At 39.2% G+C, this 19,896-nt stretch overlaps 1 protein-coding gene across 5 annotated transcripts in view; it reads left to right on the top strand.

Annotated features, from left to right (window-relative positions):
* RSF1 (remodeling and spacing factor 1) overlaps positions 1-19,896 on the top strand; it is a 212,089-nt gene that overhangs the window by 107,095 nt on the left and 85,098 nt on the right. For 4 of the 5 annotated variants that reach the window (XM_001175061.8, XM_054662577.2, XM_009423810.5 and 1 more), the window contains exons 2-3: positions 294-385; positions 17,896-17,988. In XM_001175061.8, coding sequence (XP_001175061.5) covers positions 294-385; positions 17,896-17,988 — 185 coding nt within the window. The remainder of the gene's footprint in view (positions 1-293; positions 386-17,895; positions 17,989-19,896) is intronic. The other variant, XM_016921691.4, reaches the window with a different exon arrangement.

Raw genomic sequence — 19,896 nt, 5'->3', positions numbered from 1 at the left:
CATTGACATATAATTATCACCAAAGTTCATACTTTATATTAGGTTTTACTTTTATTTGATGGTGTTTTGAAAGAAAATGTGAATATTCTTGCTTGTCTTTGAGAAAGTGGTTTTTGGTCATTTCTTGCTGTAGTTTAGGCTTTTTTGATTCAGAGGTCTAAAAGTTAGCTAGTATCAACACTGTCTGTTTTGAGAAAGTATCCAGGGTTGGAGAAGATTATTTTTTTATTATCTTAAATGTTTAGAATTGTTTTATTTTGTTGGCTAACGATATTTTTTTTCTTTCTTTTAAGTACCAAAAGAATTGGTGGAGCTCCATTTGAAGCTGATGAGGAAAATTGGCAAATCTGTTACTGCAGACAGATGGGAAAAATATTTGATCAAGGTAACTAGTATTTGTAAATTTCCTGCTCTATTACTGAAATATTACTCTAGCATAAATTGATATTATGTTTTATAATACACATAATTTTTAATTAGTTTACTAAAAGTAAGACTATGGCTCCAAAATCCACATGACTACAAGTATGTGATTCTCTTCTTTTGCTACTACTTAGTAGCAGTCTTGAGTCCTGAAGTTAGATTTCAGAAGTGTTATATCTCTTTTGTGCCTAACACTGTGCTCAGGACTTTTCATGTCTTTTCTCATTTAATTCTTAAAATCACCCTGATCACATCAAGTAAGAAACTAATAAGGCTCAGGGATGTTGTCATTTTTGCTTTAGTTCACATAGTATGCATAGACTTATTTAGTGGTTCCCCTAGACTCTGTTATATAGAACAGAGGTCCCCAACCCCTGGGCCACAGACCAATAGTGGTCATCCCCATTCCTCTCCTTACCATGTGAGCTCTGCTTCCTGTGAGATCAGCTGCGGCATAGATTCTCATAGGAGTGCGAACCCTATCGTGAACTGCACATGCGAAGGATCTAGGTTGTGCACTCCTTATGAGAATCTACTGACTGATGATCCGTCACTATCTCCCATCACTTCCAGATGGGGCCATCTAGTTGATTCAAATGTAATGCATTTGAATCATCCCCAAACCATCTCCCTCCCACCCACCACCCCCAGTCTGTGGACAAATTATCTTCCGCAAAACTGGTCCCTGATGCCAGAAAGGTTGAGGACCACTGATGCAGAAACATGCCATCTTTTTCGTTCCTCAGACTTTTTGCATATATGGTATCTTCTGCCTGGAGTACCTTCCCACCAGTTTGTTTTCCTAGCCAACTTATTTGTCCTTTAGGTCTCAGCTCAAGTAGTACTGTCTCCTTGAGTCCTTCTCTCAGGAAGATGTTCCTTCATGGATTTATGTTTAACCCTATTTTAGAAATTGTCATATGGTTTTATATTGAATGTTCATTATGTACCAGGCGCTGTTTAGTGCTTCCTTTGCATTATCTCAACTTTAAAATACTGATTATCCTCATTTTACTCACAAGGAAATTGATTTTGAGAAACTAAATAGACTAACTTGTGTGGTCTCACATTACTAAAAACGACAGAGCCAGCATTCAAATCCAGGACTTGGTGAATCCAGTACTTTAAAATATCACTGATGAAATGTTCCTCACATTTGTCTTTTGTGTATATTGTAAGTTTCTTGAAGGCTTCTTTTAATCTTTTTTTTTTTTTTTTTAAAGACAGAGTCTCACTCTGTCACCCAGGCTAGAGTGCAGTGGTGCTGTCTCGGCTCACTGCAACGTCCGCCTCCTGGGTTCAAGCAATTCTCTTGCTTCAGCCTCCTGAGTAGCTGGGACTACAGGTGCGTGCCACCACGCCTGGCTAATTTTTTTTGTATTATTAGTAGAGACAGGGTTTCACCATATTGGCCAGGCTAGTCTCGAACTCCTGACCTCGTGATCCGCCCACCTCGGCCTCCCAAAGTGCTGGGATTACAGGCATGAGCCACCGTTCCCGGCGGCTTCTTTTAATCTTTTATGCATCAGTATTAGATGGATCAATTAATCACTGAGACAATTTTAGTTTTCTTTCCCTTGACTGCCAGTAAGCTTAACTTTGTTATATTTATTTATTAGTTATAATCATTAGCTAGTTTTCTGATGGAATTTTTCCCTTCCCTGTTACATGGCTCTTACAGCGCTCTCGTCTTTCTCCTTGTGGCATCATTGTACATATGTATTACTGAAAGCTGTTTCTTTTCCTTTTGAAGTAAATGGAATATAATTAATATAAAATTCTGTTTAAATCCAGAGCAAGTATCTGGCATCTGCTAGGCCTTGTTGCTTTGCTCATAGCAGACATTACCAACCTAAGCCTTTCCTGCTAAGCCTAGACTTAGCAGACTACATTATTACACAAATCAGTCAGCATTGGCATCTATTTGTCATCTATTGTTAGTAATTCCCTAAGACAGCTGAACTAAGACCTATAGAATGAGCAGAAATTTTGTTAGGAAATAACCAGTAGCTTAGCCCTACTGTAATAGAAAGTACCTTGAGAAAATGACAGTGAGTGGAGGCCTAACAGTCATGTGTTCAGGAGGTTACTGTGATAATCCAACTGAGCAATAAGGAGACCTGAATTAAGGTTTTGGCACTAGGGATGGAAAGGAGGGGGTGGATGTAAGAGCTATTTGGAAGGTAAAATCAACAACTATTGATAATTGATAGTGAGAGAGAGAGAGAGAGAGAGGTGTCTAGGAACTGAGCTTAACCAAGGGCATTCATTTGTTATTGTGCTGTATCTTGCGTTTGCTAACATACATTCATCCGTTGTAGACAGGACCTCAAAAATCTAGGCGGATGACTTTTTACTTTCACAGCGGAATTACCCTTCTAAAAATAAGGAAACCCAGCTGGGCACAGTGGCTCACATGTGTAATCCTAGCACTTTGGGAGGCTGAGGCAGGTAGATTGCTTGAGCTCAGGAGTTCGAGACCAGCCTGGGCAACATGGCAAAATCCCATCTCTACAAGAAAAAAAAAAAAGAAAAGAAAAGAAAATAATACAAAAAATAGCTGGGTGTGGTGGTGCGTGCCTGTAGTACCAGCTATGCAAGAGGCTGAGGTGAAAATATTGCTTCAGCTAGCCGAGGAGGTTGAGGCTGCAGTGAGCCAAGATCGTGCCACTGCACTCCAGCCTGGGCGACAGAGTGAGACCCTGTCTCAAAAAAAAAAAAAAAAAAAAAAAATCACCGAATGGAAATTTAAACTAGCAGTTCTGCTAGGACCTGTTAACTCTTGCTTTGTTGGATGGGCCTTGGCCTTATTCTTCACATTCCTTTTACTTGGCAAGTCATAAAGAAATTTCTCTGCCAGTGAACCTTTACGCTTCCATGAAATTCCCCTATTTTCTGTGGTTGTTAATGATTGATTAATGAGCAATTTCAGACACCTTGACCATGGATAATGAATACCACTATGCTAAATAACAATTTGCCTTCACATGCCTTCACAAATTTAGTACCTGCACCTCTACTTCTACTGCCCTGCCTCTTTCCTGAAGACAGCCATGTGAAGACCTTTAAAACTAGTGGGATAACCAATTATTAATAAATTATCCCTTAAAAGAAATCGCACTTGATTTCTTTTAGCCTCAGAATAATTTCTAAGTAAATAGGAGTTAAAAAAAAAAAAGAAATACTGTAACATTGAATGTAGTAAGTGTTTCAAAGAAATGTTAAAAAATGAAAGCAAATACGAATCTTAGAATAAGCAGAAAGTATTTTGGGGGGCTCAGTACTTGAAATTTCGATGATGTCATTAAGTAGAAAATAACCTAATGTGACCAGGTGCGGTGGCTCACGCCTGTAATCCCAGCACTTTGGGAGGCCAGGGCTGGCGGATCACAAGGTCAGGAGATTGAGACCATCCTAACCAACGTGGTGAAACCCCGTCCCTACTGAAAATACAAAAAAAATTAGCTGGGCGTGGTGGCAAGCGCCCAGCTACTCCGGAGGCTGAGGCAGGAGAATCGCTTGAATCTGGGAGGCGGAAGTTGCAGGGAGGCGGAGGTTGCAGTGAGCCGAGATCGCGGTGAGCCGAGATTGCACCACTGCACTCCACCCTGGTGACAGAGCGAGACTCCGTTTCAGAAAAAAAAAAGAAGGAAAATAACCTAGTGTGTCTTTTCTGGGGTGTTTTTCTACCCCTTAACAGGAGATGACCATATTCATATGTACCCTGAAAGTAAAGTACCTAGTATTAGGTTTAGAAATCCCTTGAAAATGAATAAATTTGGCAATAGATGGCCTTGATCTAAACAGCAATTTCAGAAAGGCCCATTGTCATCTGTTAGCAAATCATAAAGGTCGCCTTTTGTCATTTGATAATTAGGTTGTATTTTGACAAGAACTAGATGTTCCTTTACTGTTGTATTTCTCAAAAGTAAATTAAGATTAATACTCTTAATTTTTATATGCATTGTTAGTATTTTGTGTTTTTTATTGAGATATAATTCACATAAGATAAAATTCACCATTTTGAAGTGTACAGTTCATTGGTTTTTAGTGTATTCACTATGTTGTGCAAACATAACCACTAATTCCAGAACTTTTCTAACATCTCAGTAAGAAGCCTTGTATCTGTTATCAATCAGTATCAATCACACCCACCTTTTCCCCTGTATCCTTCTGTATGGATTTGCCTACTCTGGACATTTCTTATAAATGGAATCATAAAATATGTGGTCTTTTGTATTTTCTTTCACTTAGTATTAGTATAATGATTTCCAGGTTTATGTACATTGTATCATGTATCATCTCATTCCTTTTTATTGCCAAATACTCATCCATTATATGGATAATAGCATCTTTTATGTATCCATCATCAGTTGATGGACATTTGCTTGTTTCCCACTTTGTTGTCTATTAGGAATAATGCTGCTATGGACATTTGTGTACAAGTTTTTCTGTGAACATGTATTTTCACTTCTCTCCTGTATATAACTAGGAGTAGAATTGTTGGGTCATATGGTAATTCTGTGTTTAACTTTTTAAGGACCTGCCAAACTGTTTTCCATAGCGGCTGTACCATAGCAATTTATGTTGTATTCATAGCAATTTATGAGGTTTCCAGTTTCTTTATAACTTTTTAATAATAATGATAATAGATAACATTTGACAGCTTATTATAAATTCAGTGCTATGCTTTTTTCTTTTTTTAACATGCATCACCATTTAATTCTCACCACAACCTGGATCATAGAATGGTGAATTACTCCCAAAGTCACATAGACACCAGATGGTGAAGCAAGGATTGAACACAGGCTTGTCTGATAGAGCATGAATGCTTAATGCTTTATATATTGCAAAGGATTTTCTTTTTCTTTTTGAGATGGAGTCTTGCTTTTTCGCCAGGCTGGAGTGAGTGCAGTGGCACAATCTCAGCTCACTGCAACCTCCGCCTCCTGGATTTAAGCGATTCTCCTGCCTCAGCCTCCTGAGTAGTTGGGATTACAGGCACACGCCACCACGCCTGGCTAATTTTTGTATTTTTAGTAAAGACGGGGTTTCACCATGTTGGGCAGGATGGTCTCGAGAGATCTCTTGACCTCGTGATCTGCCCGCCTTGGCCTCCCAAAATGCTGGGATTACAGGTGTGAGCCGCTACACCCGGCCTTAGCATTTTCATAAAACTTTTACAATGCCAAGTTAAAATTTTTTATTTTTTGTAGAGGTGGCATCTCACCACATTGCCCAGGCTGATCTCAAACTCCTGGGCTCAAGTGATCCTCCTGCCTTGGCCTCCCAAAGTGTTGGGATTACAGGTGTGAGCCACTGCACCTGGTTTGTGGTATTTTAAAAATATCTTTTGACTGTTGCCTATAGTATAAAATACTTATTTGTTGAACTATGACAGCTTGCAAAATACAGTGGATACACTGTTTCATATCATATAGAAAAATTCACTGAAAATAGATCAACAACCTAAATATAAGGGCTAAATCATGAAACTCTTAGAAAAAAATAAAGGGAAATCTTCATGACCTTGGATCTGGCAATGGATTCTTAGATAGAAAACCAGAAGACTGAGCAACAACATAAAAAATAGATTAGTTAGACTTTGTCAAATTTTAAAACATTTGTACATCAAAGGACATTATGAAGAAAGTGAAAAGACAGCCTACAGAATGGAAGAAGTTATATTGCAAATTGCACGTATTGCAAATCATATAACTGATAAGCATTTAATATTTGGAATACGTATAAGGAGCTCCTAAAACTCAACAACATAAAGACAACCCAAATGGCAAAATTTTTAATAGACATTTCTTCAAAGAAGATACACAAAGATCAAAAAGCATATGAGAAGAAGTTCATCATCATTTGTCCTTGGGGAAATGTGATTCAAAACCGTAAAATACCACTTTATACCTAACAGGATGGCTATTTTTTTAAAAAAGGAAAGTGAGTGTGGTGAATTTGTGGAGAAATTGGAACTCTCCTAAATTCTTCGTGAGAGTGTAATATGGTACAGCTGCTATGGAAGGGAGTTTGGCAGTTCCTCATAAAGCTCATCAGAATTGCCATATGACCTAGCAATTCCACTTCTACATATATAATTACTCCAGAGCAGGGACTCAAGCAGATCTTTGTATGCCAGTGTTTATTGCAGCATTATTCACTGTAGCCAAAAGGTAGAAACAACCTGTGTTCATCAACAGATGGATGGATTTTGCATTGAAAAGAAATCTTATGTATAATAAAAAAGAAAGATGAATTGGACTTTTTTCAGAAGTCTTATGGTTTTACTGGATATCCGCTTAAAAATGGAATATGTGAAAGTTCTTTTGTGAGTGGTAAAACCATGTAGACTTGTTATTGCTTTCCTAAGATACATGTACAATCTGAATCTACCTTTTTTTTTTTTTTCTTCTGAGACTGGATCTCCCTCTGTCGCCCAGTCTAGAGTGCAGTGGCGCAGTCACAGCTCACTGCAGCCTTGATCCCCTGGGCTGAGTGATCCTTCCACTTACTTCAGCCTCCCCAGTAGCCAGAACTACAGACTCACGCTACCACACCTGGCTAATTTTTTAATTTTTAATTTTAGAGACAGTGTCTCACTATGTTGTCCAGGCTGATCTTGAACTCCTGAGCTCAAGTAATCTCCCAGCCTTCCAGAGTGCTGATATTACAAGCATGAGCCACCACGCTTAGCCTGAATCTGACTTCTCTTGAATATCCTCTGCCACAGCGTAGCTCAAGCTTCATTACCTTTCCTTTGAATTATTACAACTGGCTTTAGTTGTTCTCCTTGACATTAGAATCTGTGCTCCTATCTGTCCTGCAGTGCCAACAGGACTCTTTTCTTTTTTCTTTTTTTTCTTCTTTTTTTGAGACGGAGTTTCGCTCTGTTGCCAGGTTGGAGTGCAGTGGCACAGTCTCGGCTCACTGCAACCTCCGCTTCCCGGGTTCAAGCGATTCTCCTGCCTTGGCCTCCCAAGTAGCTGGGATTACAGGCCTGCGCCACCTCGCCCAACCAATTTTTGTATTTTTAGTAGAGACGGGGTTTCACCATGTTGGCCAGGATGGTCTCGATCTCCTGACCTCGTGATCCACCCGCCTTGGCCTCCCAAAGTGCTGGGATTACAGGTGTGAGCCACCGTGCTTGGCCCCAGGACTATTTGCTGTTAGTGCCTCCAGAGCCTCATTGGGTCACCATATTTACTAGCCATGACCCACTTTCACAGACCTGCTCACTGTCTTCCTTCATGGTCTTGTCTCTGTCCATTGCCAATCCCAAAAACCTTTATGCCAGGGCTTTATGCTAGCCTTTATGCTAGGGCTCTAGCATAAAGAACTGTATTCAACTCCACCTTGACAGAACATGCCATAATCATTCACATCTCTCCTTTAAAAAACATAGTTTTTTTCTTTCTGAAATGAGCTTTACCTCCTTATCCACTAAAACCTCATTCATCCTTCTGGTCCTAGCACAGATGTCACCACCTGAAGAAAAGTTTCCTTGGTTTCCCTTCACCCCTTGGCTTGAGTTAGTGTTTCCTCTCTGTTTTCATAGTACTTCATAGCTGTGTCAGTTACTCACTTTGTAGATAACTCACTGACTGCTTTTCCCCTGATAATTATTTGTTTACGATTGTCTCTTCCTCTCTGGATTCTGAAATTCTTGGAGCAGAGACTGTCTTTTAATCCATCTTTGCCCTTCCAATATTTAAAGCGGAATATGTCTCATAGCTCTGTTCCGTAAATGTTTCAGTCCTCCAGAATAATTACTGCAATTGCTATTTCTCTCATTCTTTAAGTAAAGCACATACCCACTTTGCCGTACTTTCCTCCTGAGGTTAACATTACTTTCAATCTAAGGGTTGTTAGAGAATTTTCTTTATCATGTTATTATTTTATTTTCAGTGTAGCATTTTCACTGCTTGATATTTTCTTACTAGTTTACCCATTTTACTACCTCCATGATGACAGGTTGTCTTCTTCACCATGGTATCCGAGCATTTGTCTAGTTCCGGCCACATAGTCGGCACATAGTAAATGTTTGTGGAATTACTGAAAAGGTTGTTATGAGAATTTACTGAGTTAATATTTTAAAGTACTTAAAATAGTATTTGGCACATAGTAAATATGCAAAAAATGTTATTATTCTAGTAAGAATTGAAAAGTTTCTTTCTTTCTTTTTTTTTTTTTTTGAGACAGAGTTTTGCTCTTGTTGCCCAAGCTGGAGTGCAATGGCATGATCTCAGCTCACTGCAACCTCTGCCTCCTGGGTTCAAGGGACTCTTCTGCCTCAGCCTCCCTAGTAGCTGGGGATTACAAGCATGTGCCACCATGCCCAGCTAATTTTGTATTTTTAGCTGAGACGGGGTTTCTCCGTGTTGGTCAGGCTGGTCTCAAACTCCCAACCTCAGGTGATCTGCCCGCCTTGCACTCCCAAAGTGCTGGGATTACAGGTGTGAGCCACCACGCCTGGCCTGAAAAGTTTCTTTAGGATGTGTTATGTTACCTAAAGAAATTATTGTTAAGATAATTTTTGTTTAATTAAGATAAAAACAATACCTTTGTATGTCTTTCATATACTCATCATGTTTGTTTTGTACTTGCTCTTTGTCTCAAACTTTGTCAAGGGATATGAATATGAGTAAGATGCAGCTCTTCACTTCCCAGAGCTCAGCTATTAAGTTCTTCTTCACACCTGTAATCCCAGCACTTTCGGAGGCCAGGGCAGGCGGATCACGAGGTCAGGAGTTCGAGACTAGCCTGGCCAATATGGTGAAACCCCATCTCTACTAAAAATACAAAAATTAGCCGGGCATGGTGGCGCGTACCTGTAGTCCCAGCTACTCGGGAGGCTGAGGCAGAAGAATTGCTTGAACCTGGGGGGCAGAGGTTGCAGTGAGCTGAGATCACTCCATGGCACTCCAGCCTGGGCAACAGAGCAAGACTCTATCTCAAAAAAAAAAAAATCTTCTTGATTCAGATTTGAAAGGTTTGAGTAAAGACAATGTGACCCAGTCAGAAGATCTCTGAATGACTTTCAGCAACACATTTCTTAGATGTCTGATACATACCATCATCTTTATGTACAAACAAATCTCTCATTAACTTCCTTCTCCCAGTTTTAATACCTTAGTTAAAAGCATTTTTCCTGTTTGTTCAAGCCAAGGAACCTTGATAAATCCAGGGGTCACCCTTGATTTTTCTTTCCATTCACCCTCCACATCTGTTCCATCAGCTGTCCTGATAATTCTGCCTCCAAACCACAGCTTACTTCTCTCTGATCCCCACTACCCTCATAATGCATGCCACCATTGGCCTTCAGGTTGGTTTCCTAGTTTCCCCTTCTTGCCTCTCTGCAATCCATTTTCTACATAGCAGCCATGATTTCAAATGAAGCATTAATCAGATCATACTATTTTCCCCTTATTTAAAATCCTTTAGTGATATCCCATCATATTTGAAATAGAATCTTAATTCCTTACCCTAACCTACATAATTTGGCCTTTGGTTACCTATTTTACCATATCTTTTGCCACTTTCCTCCTTAGTCTAGTTAATTTACACTGATCTTTTTTGTTTTTTGAGACAGGGTCTCACTGTGTCAACCAGGCTGGAGTGCAGTGGCAAGATCTCGGATCACTGCAACCTTGACTTCCTGGGCTCAAGCAATCCTCCTGCCTCAGCCTCCCTAGTAGCTAGGATTATAGATGTGTACCGCTATACCAGGCTGGGACTACACACATGAACCACCATACCTGGCTAATTTTGTTAGTTTTAGTTTTTGTTTTTTGGGGGTTTTCTTTTTTTTCGACACAGGGTCTCACTGTCACCTAGACTGGAGTGCAGTGGTGTGACCTCAGCTCACTGCAGCCACCATCTCCCTGGCTTCTGCCTCAGCCCCACCCCCTCACCCCCACCCCACAACTTTAGCTGGGACTACAGGCCTGCACCACCATGCCTGGCTAATTTTTTGTAGAGACAGGGTTTTGCCATGTTGCCCAGGCTGGTCTCAAACTCCTGGGCTCAAGCGATCCTCCTGCCTTGGTCTCTCAGTGTGCTGGGATTACAGGAGTGAATCACCACATACCAAGCCCTAATTTTTAAAATTTTTAGTAGACACAGAGTCTCCCTACATTACCCAGGCTGGTCTCAAACTCCTGGGTTCAAGTGATCCTCCTACCTCAGCCTCCCAAAATGTTGGGATTACAGGCATGAGTCACCTACCCCAGTCTCAAATGTCAACTTTTTATTGAGGCTGTCAGTAAGCACCCGATCCAGAGTAGTACTTAAACTTTCTATATCACATTACTCTTTTTTATTTTCAGCATATTATTTTTAGTGCTTGATATTTTCTTACTAGTTTTCCTGTTTGACTGCCTCATAGGATATAACCTCCATCATGATGGTAGAACTACCCAGTCAATGCCCCCTGCCCATGTAGAGCAGCTGAATTGCAATAGTGGAAGAGTTTTACCAAGATAGAACCATCTAAAGGGAAGACCAGAGTCATAATTATTATTCAAATTAGTCTCCCCTAGCATTTGGGGGCTAGGGTTTTTCAAACACAGTTTAGGGGAAGGAGTTGGGTGGCTAGGCAATGGGTGCTTACTGCTTATTGGTTGGGGGTGCAAGAGAAATGGTCTTCCTGCATACTTGGTCGTTGCTGGGTGGGGCCACAGATTGGCAGGTCCACGTGGAGCCACTGGTTATCAGACATACAACAAACCTGGAAAGACCTCTTAAAAGGCCAATCTTAGGTTGTACAATAGTGATGTTATCTGCAGAAATAATTGGAGAAGTTGCATGTCTTGTTACCTTCTGAATAATGGCTGGCAATCCTTTACCTCTACCAGGGGAGTCCAATCTTTTGGCTTCTGTGGGCCACATTGGAAGAAGAGGAGTTACCTTGGGGCACACACAAAATACACTAACATGAATGATAGCTGATGTGCTTTTAAAAATCACAAAAATTCTCATGTTTTAAGAAAGTTTACAGATTTGTATTGGGCCGCATTTAAAACCGTCCTGTTGTGGGCCACGCGTTGGACAAGTTTGCACACCTTAGCCAGTTCAGGCTCCTCTATCCTCCTAGCCTAGTGGTGTCTCATTAACTTTACAAAGGCAGTTGAGTTTTGGGGAAGGGCCATTGTCATTTAAATTGTAAACTAAATGTCTCCCAAAGTTTAAGCCCAGGAATAATTAAGGGCAGATTAAAGGCAAGATGGGAGTTGGCTAGATTAGATCTCCCCCATTGTCATAATTTTTTCGCTAGTATAATTTTTGCAAAGGCGATTTTGTTACCAGAAAGAGGTCCCAATCCAGACCCCGAGAGAGTGTTCTTGGAGCTTGCACAAGAAAGAATTCGAGGCAAATCTATAAGGTAAAATGAAAGCAAGTTTATTAAGAAATAAAGGAATAAAAGAATGGCTACTCCATAGGCAGAGCAGCCTTGAGGGCTGCTGCTTGCCCATTTTTATGGTTATTTCTTGATTATATGCTAAACAAGGGGTAGATTATTCATGCCTCTCATTTTTAGACCATATAGGGTAAAATGGTCTAAAATTTTAGACCATATAGGGTAAAAATTGTTCCTGGTGTTGCCATCGCATTTGTAGACTGTTTTGGTGCTGGTGGGAGTGTAGCAGTGAGGACAACCATAGGTCATTCTTGTGGCCATCTTGGTTTTGGGGGGTTTGGGTCGGCTTCTTTACTGCAACCTGTTTTATCAGCAAGGTCTTTATGACCTTTATCTTGTGCCGACTTCCTATCTCATCCTGTGACTTAGAATGCTTTAACCTCCTGGGAATGCAGCCCAGTAGGTCTCAGTCTTATGTTACTCAGCCCCTATTCAAGATGAAGCTGCTCTGGTTCAGATACCTCTGACAGTTTGCGACCTCATCTGGGGCGACATCCAAGGTTTATTGTCTCACAGCCAGGGACATCAAGGACTCAGATACACAGAGAGTGAGGTTAAGAGTGGAAGTTTAATAGGCAAAAGAGAGAATAGCTCTCAGCTACAGAGAGGGGTCCCAGAAAAATGGGTTGCCATTCCACGGTGAAATGCAAGGGGTTTTATAGATGAATTGATGGGGAGGTGGTGTCTAATCTACATAGGGCGGGCGTGAAAAAACAGTTAAGAATAGGTGTGTGCCGTTCGTTCGCATAGGAGCGAATTTCTGGCATCCCCCACCTTAGTCTTTTATTATGCAGGCGGATTTTCAGCCTGAGCTGTGCCATGTTCCCCATTTCTTTCTTACCATATACGTGCTAACAAAAAAGGGAAGATGGAGTTTCCATGGTGGACATGCCTGGCCCCCAGGTAGCCCTTTTCTATTGGCACAGCTGCCAGCATTCCACCTTTTGCAACCTTTCAGCTTCCATATTTATGTTTGCAGCTTGATTTTTCAGGCTGCTCTTTATTAGAAAAATAAATAACTTCTTGGGCTGCTTTTTGTTAGAAGGGAAGTTCTGCTGAGGACTTTTGCCTTCGCTGTCTGTCTAAATAATTTCTTTCTATCTCCTGTATCAGTTTGAATGGGTTGTCTTTTTCACCATGGTATCTGAGCTCCTAGACTAGTTACTGCCATATAGTCTGCACATAGTAATATTTGTGGAGTCACTGGTTAAGTGAATCTCTTTCAACTTTATGTTTCTCAATTGTAAAATAAGGATTTGGATCTAAATGATCTCCAAGGATTCCTCTTGTCAAAGATAAAGCCTGACACTAGTTAAAGCTGATAAAGACAGATTTTATTCAGTAACTATCGCAGTACAGGAAGGAGCTGTGCTGTGTTCGAATTTGTGCAGAGGTGACTGGGTGTTTATAAAGGAGAAAGAGGGAATAGGGAGAGGAGTGGGAGGAATGGGGGAGCTTTAGTCAAGTTATGGAAGTGAAAAATTTAAAAAGAAGCTAAGAGCGTTGTTGACCTTCTGTGATTATGTCATTTCTGTCTTCTAAGTAGCATTAATGGAAATTAGGCATCTGCCCTCTCACAGAGACTGGTAGACTGAGGCCCTGTCTGTTGGTTACATTTCAAAGGAATGGCCTTCAGGTCCTTCAGAAAGATATTCTGGGACTTAGGAAATACCTATGCATCTCAAGGGGACAGAAGAAGGATTTACAATTTTAAATTTGTTTAATAAATGGGAAGGGGAGGTCTGCAACCTGTCTTCAGATGTTGGCTGCAATCAGAAGTAAATTCCTTTGAGAGCCTTGGGTTTTTCCAGACTGGAACTTAAGGGGGGCTAGCTCCCCCTGGGGATGAGATCTTAGGCTCTTAGAAGCCATTTCACACGCTCTTTTTAAATTTCTTATGAGTTATCCAAAAGAATTATTGTTACTTTGATTGTTTATATAAATCCAAGATAAATAAGTTAATGATCCCACTGAGATAAAGTCTATGTATTTGCTCTGTAGGCATGTGAAGTCACCTTTCCTGTATATATTGAGCTGATACGGAACCTTTAAAAAAGCTCCCTTCCTTTCCTCTGCCCAACATTTTCCATCCTCATCCTCCACTTTGTTTACCTGTATGTAGAGGTTAGGAGGAAAAGATGTAAGGGGTATTGGAATGGCAGTAGACTGGTGGCCAGGATGCCTCCCTAGCCAAATATTTGACTTTCACCCTTGCAGGCACCAAACATTGATTCTGGTGTTGTGTCAGGAGAATGGTTGTCCCTCAGGCACCATGCAGGAGAACACAATAGGACCTGACCTATCAGCTAGATTTATAGATAATCAAACAAAGAACAAGTATTATAGAATAATGATTTATGGTGATAATAGGTACAAATGTTATGTCAAATTGTTCATGTTTTAGATATTAGAACATTCTCTCCCTCAAGAGAAATTGCATGTAAAACCAAATTATAATTATAACGCTTCTTGGTCAGAAACAAGTTGGAGCATGGGGAATTAATATGAATTACCAATGTAATTAGGATCTGGTTGCTTCCAGGACCCAAGAATTCACTGTTATAGACAGTCTCTGATAGACACAGCTAATTTCTGGCTCCCTAGGCAGATTATAGCTCATGAGCCACATCCTGCCTGGTACCTGTCTCAAAAAGCTAAGAATGGTTTTTACATATTTAGATGATTGGGAGAAAAACTCAAAAGAAGAATAATATTTGGTGACATGTAAAAATTATATGAAATTCAAATTTCATTATCCATAAACAAAGTGTTACGGGAATACAGCCATGCCTGTTCATTTATGTATATTCTATGGCTGATTTTGCACCATGATAGTAGGTTTGAATAGATACAAGAGAGACCCTATGGCCACAGTGCCTAAATTATTTCTTGTTTGGGCCTTGAGGAAAAACTTGCTTACCCCCGGGTGTAGATTAAATAGTTTTGCATAAGAATTATTTAGATGTCTTTTTGAATAATCTTTTTATTTGCAAGTTTTATTTGCAGTGTTCATTTTGTGGTAACAGTAGGTTATGGCTGTTTTGTGCATAGCTAATTAGTGGATTTTTTTTTTTTTTTTTAACATCAAATGGCACAGCAGTATGTCTAAATTGCCCTTAAAGAAATACAAAATGGGCTGGGCATGTGGCTCACACCTGTAATCCCAGCACTTTGGGATGCCAAGCCAGGCGAATCTCAAGGTCAGGAATTCGAGACCAGCCTGGCCAATATGGTGAAACCTCGTCTCTACCAAAAATACAAAAATTAGCTGGGCATGGTGGTGGGCGCCTGTAGTCTCAGCTACTCGGGAGGCTGAGGCAGGAGAATCACTTGAACCTGGGAGGCAGAGGTTTCAGTGAGCCGAGATCGCACCACTGCACTCCAGCCTGGGCGACAGAGTGAGACTCCGTCTCAGAAATACAAACTGAGTAGTAAATTTATCTTTGAAATCTGCAAAACAAATGTACCCTAAATGCTATAAATAAAGGTCAGTAAATTTAAGTTAAGCAGTGTGGGGGCAAAGGATTTTCATCATCTTTATATCCATTTCTCTTTTTTTATCCTCCCCTTTTACACATAGATGCTAATCAGTAGTTGTTGTTTTTGGAATTTGTGACACTGTGAGCCATTGGCTGTGCTTCCATATCTGGTTTGTTGGCCAAACTTTGGAGCTATGTCGTTTTTCACCTCTCAGATACTAAGGATGAGCTTCCCCATACTTGGCATTAGCCTCTGGGATAGTCAGCCAACGTTATCTTCTTCTAGGGACTTGGTACTCAACCGAGCACTCAATAAGTGCTTCATTCAGGTCATAGCTGGACTCTGCATTGTTGATTGTCTCTCTGTCTTTCTTTTTTTTAAATTTGAGATATTCACATACCAGAAAATTTACCGTTTAAACAATTTAGTGTTTATTAACATATTTACAGGGAATATACAACCATCATCATTATCTTAATTTGAGAACACTTTTATTACTCTAAAAAGAAATTGCCTACCCATCAGCAGTCACTTCCCATTCCTTCCTTCCCCTACCCACTGGGAACTGCTAATCTACTTTTATCTGTATGGATTTGACTATTCTGGACACTTCATATACATGGAATCATGCAATATGTGGCCTTTTGTGTCTGGTTTCTTTCACTTAACATGTTTTCAAGCCTTGTCTGTGCTATAGTATGTTATTACCTCATTTCTTTTTATGGCTACATAAAATTCCATTGTGTGGTGTGCCACAGTTTATCCATTCACCTGTTAGTGGACATTTGGGTTGCTTCCACCTTTTGGCAGTTGTGAATAATACTGCGAGGAACATTTGTGTACAAGTTTTTGTGTGGACCTATGTTTTCCTCTTTCTTGTGTAAATACTTAGGAGTGTAATGGCTAAGTCATATGGTAGCTAAATATTAACATTTTAGGAATTGCCAAGCTGTTTTCCAAGGCAACTGCACCATTTTACATTCCCAGTAACAACCTGTGAGCATTCAAATTTTTCTGTATCGTCAACCAACATTTATTATTATCTTTCTCATTGTGGTAAAATGTCTATTCAGATTCTGACATTTTAGCTTTTGATATAATCACTTTAGGGTCTTCCTCATGTAATATTTATATTTTTCCCTTTTTCTGTATATCCTTTTTTTTCTCTCTGAAAAACGTAACACTGTCAGCCAGAGGAAGTAATATATTCTAGGGAATGGGAAACTCATGCTTCCTGTGAGTCTTTTAACTGTCCATTGTCCATCTCGGCAACATGAAGAAACCCTGTCTCTACAAAAAGTACAAAAATCAGCCAGGTGTGGTGGCACACGGCTATAGCTCCAGCTTCTCGGGTGGCTGAGGTGGGAGGATCACCTGAGCCCAGGGGGTCAAGGTTGCAGTGAGCTGTGATCGTGTCCCTGTACTCTACCCTGGGTAACAGAGTGAGACCTATCTCCAAAAAAAAAAAAAGAAAAAAAAAAAGATCCTCTATTATATTGTTCCTGGCCATACTGCTTGTTTTGTATTCTTTTTCTATATTAATACTAATCTATTATTTTATTGCACAAATCGATGAAAAGAGATGACACTATGACACTAGTGCAGGCTAGGAAAAGGGTAATCCACCTGAGAGAGCTGGCTTGTTTTTCTCCTGTCTACCCCATTCCCTGTACTCCAGGTTAATCTCTTGCCTTGTGTTGGTTCTTCTCCTTTGGCCCTCGTTATGCTCTTTGCTCCTTGAATTGCAAGAAATACGTGAAATTGCTGGCATTTTGTATCATTTTTTGCCTACTCTTTGGCCTTTAAGATAATATTATTAATGTTCCAGTTTTATTGCTGAAAAAACTAGCTCACAGAGGTCATAGAACCCATTTGCATTTCACTGTGTTAACCTCCCTTACTGGCTTCCTCTGACCTCTAGTTTAGGGTGATGCTGCTGAAATGAGAGAAAGTTTCTTGCACTGGCTTTGAAGTGCAGTGGTTATTCAGATCTTCTTTCTTTGGTCTGTTACAGTGGCTCTGGTTTGCCTGAAATGCTTGTGTAGAAAGAGAAGCCTAGACATTTATCTTAAAGCCAAGTTACATAAGTTTTCATATGCCAAGAATGGAATTTTAACTTTACTCCTAAATAGTAGAACAATGAGTTCAAGAGAGGCGTGGTTAAAAGTATGTGTAGAATTTGGCATGTTTTTTGAACTAATTCTGTCCTAGGCAAAAAGATGAATAAATTTTTGTCATTGCCCTAAAGGAACTTCCAGCCATTTGGAGAGATGGAATGAAACAATTACTCTCATGCGGGAAAATGTGTCTATAAAGTATGTATAAAGTTCTTGATAGCAGAGGAGAGAGCTACAGAGATCCCTTCTTACCTTAAATTCAATTATCAAACAATAGTAAATATTTTTTATCATTTTAAGTAGTATGCATTTTAGGGTGCAGTTGGATTGGACTGTTTAGTGTAACCTCTTTCCTTTATAAACATGTATTAACAAGAACAGCATAGTTGTTCAAGCCTGCAAACATAAATAAAAATTGCTTTCATGTATTAAGATATTAACTTTATCTGACAGATATGCCAAGAGTTTAACAGTACCTGGGCATGGGAGATGGAGAAGAAGGGCTATCTTGAAATGAGTGTTGAATGCAAACTAGCACTCTTAAAGGTAATAAATCTATTATTTGTTACAGTTATTTTAATTTAAAATTTAACTTTTGACTCCTGGTTAAATTGGAAAATAAACAAAAAGTAGACATTTTTATTATTAGCAGAAGAGGACAATGGAGTCTATTTTTTAGTGACAATCTATTCTTTAAAGTGCTGTTTTTTGATGCATAAATATATCTAGGTTTAATTATCTCTTCTTGTAGGGACAGTAATAACATGGGCAAGCAGTTGCTCCAAATTAGTTTTATTCATTGTTTTCAGCCTTCACAATCATTACTATATACTGTAAACTGTGGATAATTTTCTACTGATTTACTAAATTAGCAATTTGATACTGTTTTCTGGATGACTAGGAGCATGTCATTTCGTACTTAATAAAACCCTCACATAACCAAACCAACTTGATTTAAATGGGTCATCTCAAAGTAGGCTTTTTTACAAGTTTGAATTTTCCTTTCTTTTCCTGCCCACTTCCTACTGTTGGCCCTAATTAGTAGCAAAGTGGCCAGCATAGTAGAGGAGAAAAAATATTCTTTGTGAAAACATTAATGAAGTTTTTGCTACTTCTAAAATTTATAGTGTTTTGTAAGTAGGCTTCTTATTCAAAAGACCTCAAGATTTTATGATGAACCTTAAAATATAATGTCAATATACATATTACTATTTTGGAGCTAGATAAGACTATAGAGTAGGTGTTATTTTGCTGTTAGATGTTGATTGCTGTTGGAGCCTACACAGAAGTCTTCAAGATCCAAAAGATACCTGTCTCAGAAAACCAAACGTCATAGTAAGCTCAGATTTCAGGGTGTACAATCATGCAGGTTCATCTGTCTCTAGACCAGCTTGTGGTCCCAAGGGGGTAATTGTGATTCCTTGCGAGTCAAAGTTATAGAAATTATACTCATAACTTTTATTAATCCCAATTTTTGAAATACCTTTTTGTGCATTCCTATAATGTATGTAATACTTTAGTATACATACTGACCTCTAGGTTAGGGGGATGCTACTGAAAAGTATGTAATACTTTAGTATTACATACATTATATACTAGTGTGTATACTATGTATTTATTATGTAAATACATAAGAAAGTGGATATAATACATGTAACTTTTCAGGGTGTGTTACAAATTTTTTTAGTAGTAAGGATGCTTGATCAAAAATGTTTAGAGACCATTGGGATAGCTGACATAGGCAAAGGCATAAGGGCTATAATAGGAAGTAACTTAATGTGTTGTCTGCCCGGGCAGAGATAGGAAGAAATCTGACTTATACCCTAATCATACAAAATACATAACAAAAAGTTAGTTAGTTCTTCCAATCTAGTATGTGAATATCTTTTTATTAAGAGAATTCTCCAGAGCCAGCTATCAATGAAAATCTACCTTCCTTGAAAACTGCATATGTCTCAGGCTTTCAAAAATAGATAGTCCTTTAAGAATAATGTTCACCTAAAACCTGGAAGAGAGAAAGAATTATTGAAAGTTTTATACCATGACTGCTGAATAACCAACATGTTAAAAAAAAATCCAAAAGGAAATTTTAAAACTCTTGAGAGAAATGAAAATGGAAAGTCAACATGCCAGAACTTACAAAATGCAGCAAAAGCAAATCTAAGAGGGAAGTTCATAGCAATCGATGGCCATATTAAAAAAGAAGAAAGATCTCAAATAACAACCTAATGTTACACTGCAAGAAACTAGAAGAACAAACTAAACCCAAACTCAGTAGAAGGAAGAAAATAACCAAGATATGAGTAAAATTAAATGAAATAGAGACTAGAAAAAAAACAGTAGAAAAGATAAACAAAACTAAGAGTTGGTTTTTGAGAAGATAAACAAAACTGACAACCTTTAGCTAGGCTAAGAAAGAGAGAAGACTTAAATCAGAAATTAAAGTGGAGGCAT

The sequence above is a fragment of the Pan troglodytes genome, chromosome 9 (genome assembly GCF_028858775.2).
Source record: "Pan troglodytes isolate AG18354 chromosome 9, NHGRI_mPanTro3-v2.0_pri, whole genome shotgun sequence".
Lineage (NCBI taxonomy): Eukaryota > Metazoa > Chordata > Mammalia > Primates > Hominidae > Pan > Pan troglodytes.
This window is presented reverse-complemented; position numbering and strand designations above follow the sequence as displayed.